This window comes from Anguilla rostrata, chromosome 11 (assembly GCF_018555375.3).
Source record: "Anguilla rostrata isolate EN2019 chromosome 11, ASM1855537v3, whole genome shotgun sequence".
NCBI classification, from domain to species: Eukaryota; Metazoa; Chordata; class Actinopteri; order Anguilliformes; family Anguillidae; genus Anguilla; species Anguilla rostrata.
In genome coordinates, this window is record NC_057943.1 from 21,007,601 (window position 1) to 21,016,550 (window position 8,950).

Here is an 8,950-nt window from a genome sequence, read left to right on the forward strand (position 1 = left end):
GTCCAGTCGCTGCAGTCCGTGACGAAAATATTTGAGCGGTACTTCCCATATTTCCCTAGTAACCCACATGGAAACACATTGTAGTCCGTCGTGTTGTGGCTAACTTCAACCGTAAACGGTAACTGACTATACAGAAACTAACATAGCCTTTTTACTGATATTATATTCGTCCGTAAGCATCTTTAAACTTTTATAATATAAGCATGAAGATCGAAGAAGTGAAAAGTACCACAAAGACCCAGCGCATCGCCTCGCACAGTCACGTTAAGGGACTAGGGCTAGATGAGGCCGGGAACGCCAAGCAATCTGCGTCCGGTTTAGTGGGACAGGAGACTGCAAGAGAGGTAATGTTGATGTTAATTTATCTTGCTCATCATAACGTTAACTGTTACACTGTTTTTGTTTATTTCTCGCTGCCTTATTATTCGGTATCTAATTTACGTAATAGAAACGCAAGCTATCTAGCTAAATGCTGTTAACACAATGGCCAGTCATAATTATTTGAGCTGTTGTCAGAACTTCATGACTTTGGGTTTGGGTAACCACATTACATAACCAATTATCGTAAATTGAATAAAATGCATTCCGCAGTGTCTTACACATGGCTGGCAGGGTATAAACAGTATAAAGCAGGTATACCGATGGCTAAGTTGCTTTCCCAGTTTCCCAGTACTCGTTAACTTACATAGTCCGTAGACAATATCACGTCTGTGAATGTTTTTCTGTATAGATCTATAGAACTTACATAGATCTAACGTGAAATTTTGCAGTGTTAAATGACTTAGTACAGGAGCAGTATTTATTAATGACATGATGAAATAAGGTTAAAAATAAATACATTTTTAATAAACGGCGTTGGTGATCAGAATTTCTTTACAGATATATTATGTTCTGTGGTAGCTACTAGCTGCGACTGAAACTCATTGGCGAGTGATCAAAGCGATGTTTCATGTGACTGAATTTAACCTTACGGTATGTCACGCAGGCATGTGGCATCATTGTGGAACTGATCCGTGCAAAGAAGATGGCAGGGAGAGCAGTCTTATTGGCTGGACCTCCAGGAACAGGGAAGGTATGGACTGTTATTTCGCTATTGGAAAACAAAGTGCCAAATTGTATGATGAATCATTTCTTTCATTTAGACGTAGACTTTGAGACATGAACATGTACAATGTCTCTTACTGAAATGCTGAGAAAGAGCTGCTTGTAACTTTGCTCTGATAATCACGTAATATATTTGTCTGTTTTGGTCTTTGCAGACGGCACTAGCACTGGCTATGGCCCAGGAGCTTGGAAACAAGGTGCCATTCTGCCCCATGGTGGGCAGTGAGGTGTACTCCACAGAGATTAAGAAGACGGAGGTGCTGATGGAGAATTTCCGCAGGGCTATCGGTGAGGCGATTCTGCAACACTGTAGTACAGGGGCCAGCAGTGGTCCTAAACCTGAAGTGGTCCTGAATCTTCCATATTGTTAGCACAAGCTATGTAAATGGTAAATGGACTGCATTTATATGTCGCTTTTATACCAAAAAATCCAAAGCGCTTTACAATTGATGCCTCTCATTCACACACACACACACCAGCGGTGAAAAGCTGCCATGCAAGCTACCAGTCAGCTCATTGGGAGCAATTAGAGGTTAGGTGTCTTGCTCAGGGACACGTCGACACACCCAGGGTGGGGGATCGAACCGGCAACCCTCTGACTGCCAGACAACCGCTCTTACCTCCTGAGCTATGTCGCCCCATGTAGATTAATTAAAGAGAGTGAGCACATGGACAGCTGCTACATAATGTCCTCTTGCACCTGTAGAAGCATAAAGTAAATGATTAGTTCCCATTGGCTGGGGTTGTTATTCTTTATCTGAGTGGCCTAATCGTATCTCTTGCTATGCAGAGTGGCTCGCAAGCCTCGCCGTTCTGAACGTGCAACAGACCCCTGTCGTGCAGCAGGGGATGGGCCATTTAGGGGTCTCGCTAGCAGGAAAAAGGGGGAAAGAGATGAGTGTTCAGTGGCATTATCACCTGTTGGCAGAGAGAGCGGGAGAAGAGGGGAAGGTGGTAGGCGTCGCCTTCCACACACTCCTCCCTCTGGGCGAGGGGGGGGGGGCAGGGAGTAAGAGCTGGCCTGTGCGGGTGTTGACGCGACCTGTCGCGATGTGGAAATGGAGCCCCCGCTGACGGAGGGCTGTCTGTCAGCACCCGCAGCCCCGCCCCTCGCAGCACAGGGCCCGGTCCCGCATTCTGGGCTTGTCAGCGGTCGCACCCCGCCTCCGCGGCTCTGATAACACCGCCCCTGACAGACAGCCGCCCTCCCGTCTCTCAGAAGCGTGCCTCCCCCCCCAGCCACCTGCGTGTCACACAGAAACAGAGATTCAGTATGGGAGGAACAAGGGTCCCAGTGTTACGGCCCCACTCCTAGAGCCCTACACGCCCATTCACAAATGCACACGCTTATTACATAGCAATAAATGATCCGGTCGGTGGACCAAGGGATGCAGGGGTCCTTTGTGAACCTATTGTGCATTATCCTAAGGTAGAAAGGCCTTACAGTGGCTGTCCTGTGCAGCGTAAATAACGGTGTGTGCTCCCCCCCCCCCTCCCGGTAGGGCTGCGTATCAAGGAGACAAAGGAGGTGTACGAGGGCGAGGTGACGGAGCTGACGCCGTGCGAGACGGAGAACCCCATGGGCGGCTACGGCAAGACCATCAGCCACGTCATCATCGGCCTCAAGACCGGCAAGGGCACCAAGCAGCTGAAGGTAAGGCTGAGGGGAACGGGGCGAGAGGCTGAAGGGTAACAGGGAGAGAGGCGCAGGGGTACAGGGAGAGAGGCGTAGGGGTACAGGGAGAGAGGCGTAGGGGTACAGGGAGAGAGGCGTAGGGGTACAGGGAGAGAGGCTTAGGGGTACAGGGAGGAGCGAGGGTACAGGGAGAGAGGCGTAGGGGTACAGGGAGAGAGGCGTAGGGGTACAGGGAGAGAGGCGTAGGGGTACAGGGAGAGAGGCGTAGGGGTACAGGGAGAGAGGCTTAGGGGTACAGGGAGAGAGGCGTAGGGGTACAGGGAGAGCAGGCGAGGGGTACAAGGGCGAGGGTACAGGCTGGAGAGGCGTAGGGACAGGAGAGAGGCTAGGGTACAGGAGAGAGGCGAGGGGTACAGGGCGGCAGCTGGGGAACGGGCGAGGTACAGGTGAGAGGCAGAGGGATACAGGAGGAGCGCCTGCTAGTATCAGAGCTGGGCATTAGTTCCAAGGGAGAGGCATCAGACTGTGAAGGAAGCAGAAATGTTTTATAGCACACAATGTGTTAGCTTCAGCACTCTGCAAATCTTGTGATGAAAGATAAGGTTCTTATCCAGAGGAATTACTCAAATTAATTCCTTTCCTTGAGGCTGCAATTAATTGCTCATTTTATGTGCTTATTATTCAAGACACCATTGGGCAGGTGTGTGTGTGTATGTGTCTGTGTGTGTGTGTGTGTGTGTGTGTGTGTGTGTGTGTGTGTGTGTGTGTGTGTGTGTGTGTGTGTGTGTCTGTCTGTGTGTGTGTGTGTGTGTGTGTGTGTGTCTGTGTGTGTGTGTGTGTGTGTCTGTGTGTGTGTGTGTGTGTGTGTGTGTGTGTGTGTGTGTGTGTGTGTGTGTTGCTGAGCCTTCAGTGTGTACGTAACAGTGTTGTTTCTGCAGCTGGACCCCAGCATCTATGAGAGTCTGCAGAAGGAGCGTGTGGAGGTGGGCGATGTCATCTACATTGAGGCCAACAGTGGAGCAGTCAAGGTAATAAAACAGCTGTGTCTGTGCATCTCGCACCCCTCTATACCTCTGCAGAACAGTCAACATGCACTATATTACATTATGCTACACATACACTACATGGCCAGAAGTATGTGGACACCTGACATCCAACATCTCATCCAAAATTATGGGCATTAATATAAAGTTGGTCCAACCTTTGCTGCTATAAGAACCTCCAGTCTTCTTGGAAGGCTTTATACTATAATGTTGGCAGGGATTTGCTTCCATTCAGCCAGAAGAGCATTAGTGAGGTTGGCTTTCCAAATGATCCCAAAGGTTTTGGATGGGGTTGAGGTCAGGGCTGTATTCATCCAGAAAAGGCCCAGGTCCATATGTAGGGCTGGAGAATGTCCTTACCACAAGGCTGTGTCCTCTAGCACACACGCCCCGCTCTGTTCGCTCTCCGACACGTTCCCGCCTCGCACTCTCTCTCCTCCTAAACCCGTGCGCCTTTCTTTTTAATCTCAAGCCCTCTGTTGTGTTCAAAATGGATTTCTCTCATTCCTTCATTTCTCAGTGCCTGACTTTATTCCCCTTATCTCTCCATCTCTCTCGCTGCGCCCCTCTCTCTTTCTTCTTCCCCACGGCCCACGTTGATAAGTGTGTGTCGACGGGCTCTTTAATCAGCGCAGGTGGGCTAGGTTGGCTGCCAGGCCCGGAGCCGGGGTGGGGGTAGCAGGGTGCACGTAACATTTGTTGCTGTTGACAGCCCTCTTGCACCCGCCCCCCTGCCCCCCTTTGATCCCCTCCCTCCCTGCCTGGAGTACTGTCAGAACCTTCGCTGGCACCAACACCAGCCATACACCTGCGATAGGACTCCTCTCTCTCTCTCTCCTCTCTTCCCTTCTCCCATCTCTGGTTTATATTGTAGTCGCTGATGTACACAAACCCTCTCCTTTTGTGTTCAGTTCTGTACTGACGGATGTGTAACTGCTCTACCTATAGGTTTTCTTTCTGTAGTGACTGCTTTGTATGTAAAATCCCTACCCTCTCTCTCACTGGGTGTGAACTCATCCTTTCACTGTCCCCCACAGAGACAAGGCCGCTGTGACACCTTTGCCACAGAATTTGACCTGGAGGCTGAGGAGTACGTCCCGCTGCCCAAGGGGGACGTCCACAAAAAGAAGGAGATCGTCCAGGACGTCACGCTACACGACCTGGACGTGGCCAACGCTCGACCACAGGTACGGCCCTCCGTAACCCACGCCGCTCACGGTCCTTCTGACATCAGTCCTGCTCATGTCCCTTTCTCTCTCTACACACAAATGAACCCACAAATTGAGTGTGTACACACCTGCATCTGCTGGTACCATGTTCATATAACACACACACTAAGTCCAGATAGCATGAAGACTAATGGACACAGTGATTGTTCCTCAAGCAAACATCCCTCTTTGGTCCTCACATATGGGTGTTTTACCACAGGGGGGTCAGGACATCCTGTCTATGATGGGGCAGCTAATGAAGCCCAAGAAGACCGAGATCACAGGTAAGACCAGGCCGTACCTTCATCATCTTTCTCATTCTACCTTTTCATTCATTAATAGGTAGAATGACACATGCTAAAAGTGTCCCAGATAAACTGGTCCACCTCACAGCTCTGGCCATTTCTAAAACAGACCATCCAAAATGAGCCAAAATGGCCGCCACACATTGTGTAGAGCATCCATTCGCTCCTTTGGGTCTGTGTCCATAATTATCTCACAGACTTTTTGCCTGTCTGGTCTTCCCTTCAGACAAACTGCGCACAGAGATCAACAAAGTAGTGAACCGCTACATCGACCAGGGTGTGGCCGAGCTGGTGCCAGGCGTGCTGTTTGTGGATGAGGTGCACATGTTGGACATTGAGTGTTTCACCTACCTGCACAGAGCCCTGGAGAGCTCCATCTCCCCCATTGTGGTGTTCGCATCCAACCGCGGAAACTGCCTCGTCAGGTGGGGGGCGGAGTCAGGCAGGCACAGGCAGCCTGCAGCCGATCGTCGCGCATATGCACCAATCGAGATCAAGATCTCTCTCCCTCTGTCTTTCTCTCTCAAATTCAAATTGGCATGAAATACAAGTGTAATTATTGCCAGAGGAGATACTCTGCCAGTGCGTATTTTCTGTTTATGGCCCAATAACAATTCAGTATATTTTAGGATTGTTTTTTGTTCCGATGATCCAGATAGGAGTTTTTTCTGTGTTTTATAAATTGGTTGACTCTAATGGGCATTTCTGAAGCAGTGCTGATCTGAAGCTGGTTTGTGCTAGTACATGTTAATGTTAGTCAAGAGAGGTTCAGAACCAGCTGACTGAGGGGACACTTTTCTGGGCTGAACTCTTGGGTTTGGAGTGACATAAATTCTAAGAAGTTTGTTGGACTGATTTTTAGATGTTCAATAAAATGTAATTCCCTTTTCTGAATTTGAATGAGAACTTCAAATCTGCCTAATTCAGCCCAGCGTTCATTGTTAGGGGCATTTCTATGCACTCTGTACTTTATACTTTATATTTATATGATTTCAATCTCTTTCAACCCCCCCCCCCTTTCTCTCTCTCTATCTCTCTACCTTTCTTCCCTCTTTCTCTGTCTCAGAGGGACAGAGGACATCTCCTCCCCCCACGGGATCCCCCTGGACCTGCTGGACAGAGTGATGATAATCCGCACCATGCTCTACACACCCCAGGAGATGAAGCAGGTCACACACTCAGACGTTATAAATGCTTGTGCTCCGTGCAGTTGTCTAAACAATGAGCCAGCAGTCTCAGTAGGGTCTGAAGCATTGGCCTTTTCTGCTGCTCTATGTTAAACACTCACGCACGTGTTGCTCCAGCTGGGCTGGATTCCATCGCTTTTGTTTAAGCTAGGCTTCATGCTGACAGAATCCTAGTTGTTTACGCGAGTCACTTTTATTTGCTTTAGGCTCAACCTGGTTTCTTGGCAGCCGCTGAAATGTGTGTCTGCTGTAGGTTTCATCTCTCCTGCCTACCATAAAGACTCCGGCGCAGATTACACTACCTCGTTACAGTTTTTAATCACATTCGAGGGCCTCCAGTCATCTCGTACAATACATCTTGTATAATTATCAGCATATTGGGAATTTGAATTTGTGTCTGGGACCCATTTCGGGCTTTGTGTGTGTGTGCGTGCGTGCGCGCGCGTGTGTGTGCATGTGCGCGTAGATGTTTCAGACTGGTGTGAGACACCGCGTGCTGTTAAGCTTTGTCTGTCATTAAGATCATGAGACAGGTGTGCGCGCGTGTGTGTGTGGTTCAGGCTGGTGTGACACTCCTGCTGTTTTCTCTCTGCAGATCATTAAGATCAGGGCACAGACAGAGGGGATCAGTATCAGTGAAGAGGCTCTTAATCACCTGGGAGAGATCGGCACCAAGACCACACTGAGGTGAGAGAGACTGCTCTAAATCGCCTGTAACAGCAGTGACCGTCACGCTGATCTCTACAGGAGAGACCAGCACACTCATCACTCTGCCTGTCGCTCTACACAACAGAAATGAAGACACTGATCATTCTGTGTACAAGAGAAGCAAAGACTGATAATAATCGTGAGACCAGAGTGTTGGCTCTGTTAACGAGTGGATTCCTGTGCTAACCCCCCCTCCCCCCGCAGGTACGCAGCCCAGCTGCTGACCCCCGCCAGCCTGCTGGGGAGGGTGCAGGGGAAGGACGGGGTGGAGCGGGAGCAGGTGGAGGAGATCAACGAGCTCTTCTACGACGCCAAGTCCTCCGCCAAGATCCTGCAGGACCAGCACGACAAGTTCATGAAGTAACAGGACTCCCTGGCCCACTTCCTTTTTCTCTTCATCCCTCCATCCCCTGCCCACCCTTGCGTTTGATTACCCCTTTTCCCCATCGGCAGCAGTAACCAATTCTGTTAAATTAATTTTGTACAAGGACAAAAATAAAAGGTAAAAAGCAGCAAAGGGGCGTTGTTATTTATGTGCAAGCGGTGATTGACAGCTCTGCACACGGGTGTGGCTGCAGGGCTTTGGCTGAGGATGAGAGCTCGCGCGACACATCATCGCCACGGCGGCGTGATTGATTCCCCGCGCCTCCTCCGTTCCTGCCTGCAGTCCTGAGCGGAGCCTTATCAGTTTGGAGAGACGCGGGGGTACTGATAGAGGAGTCCTCTCCACTTCATTACTCCAGCTGTATCTGTCCCTGACTGACTCTTCTCTACCTACGCCTGCTCGTGCACCCTGACCACAGACACACACTAAGCACCCTAACCCAGCTACACGCATCCTGCACACACAAACACGCACCCTACAGCTACACGAGCACCCTACACACACGCACCCTACAGCTACACGAGCACCCTGCACACACGCACCCTACAGCTACACGAGCACCCTACACACACGCACCCTACAGCTACATGTGCAGCCTATACACATGCGCACACACCCTACACATCATATGCATGCACACTACACGCATGCACACACTCCAAATGCGTACCCTATGCACACCCAACATGCGCACACACCTTACAGAGATTGGCTTGCTTACTGCACAAATGGCAAAGAAGGGCGAACAGATATGACACCAAGTAATGTGGCCTCAGCATAGAACTAACAGCACTGAGGTGGACAGTGGGAATAAAAAAATAAAAAAAACGTTCAGTGGGTGACCATACAGAGAGAGAGCCAACACCTGAAACATTACTCATTGCTGTGTAAGTTGGGATAAAGTGCTTTGCCCAAGACACAAGAAGCTCTGTATTAAAGCCCATAGTCCTTTGATGAAATGCAAAACATGTATACTGTCTCCACAGTAGTTTTGTTTTGCACAGTTAACTACACAATGCAGTCGATTAGTTGTCATTCTCTGCATTATGCATATTTTTATTTTTTGTAAAACACTTAAAGTGGGTAGCCCATAAAACATTGTTGATTTAGCCATCAGTATTACGTTTTGTGTGTGTGCAAGATGCACAGTGCAGGCTCGCAAAGTATATGCAGTTTAAACATTTTATTAGATCTTTTTTTTTCTTTCTTAAAGTGGATTCCTGAAGTTGACCTGTATGTACTTTTTGTGATTTTTATGTGTTGAAAGTCTCAAGCCTTTAAAATGAGTGCAACTAATTAAATTAATTTGGCAAAAAAGTCCCATTAGACTGTGATTATCAGCACTTTTATTGAAACTTCAATTTTTATGAGAAT

The 8,950-nt window shown here is 48.9% G+C and overlaps 1 protein-coding gene and 1 long non-coding RNA gene across 2 annotated transcripts; both read left to right on the forward strand.

The window, feature by feature from the left end:
* The first annotated feature begins 57 nt into the window (after positions 1-57).
* ruvbl1 (RuvB-like AAA ATPase 1) lies at positions 58-7,708 on the forward strand. The gene is made up of 11 exons (XM_064298686.1): positions 58-344; positions 986-1,072; positions 1,260-1,392; positions 2,607-2,758; positions 3,679-3,768; positions 4,821-4,970; positions 5,212-5,275; positions 5,523-5,721; positions 6,363-6,465; positions 7,079-7,170; positions 7,396-7,708. Exons 1-11 carry the CDS (start codon positions 204-206, stop codon positions 7,553-7,555), a joined length of 1,371 nt encoding a protein of 456 aa, XP_064154756.1. The 5' UTR covers positions 58-203; the 3' UTR covers positions 7,556-7,708.
* A 314-nt stretch (positions 7,709-8,022) lies between these two features.
* Positions 8,023-8,896, forward strand: LOC135234264 (uncharacterized). The gene is made up of 2 exons (XR_010324057.1): positions 8,023-8,607; positions 8,664-8,896. It is a non-coding gene; the product is annotated as an uncharacterized LOC135234264 (long non-coding RNA).
* Positions 8,897-8,950: the final 54 nt, after the last annotated feature.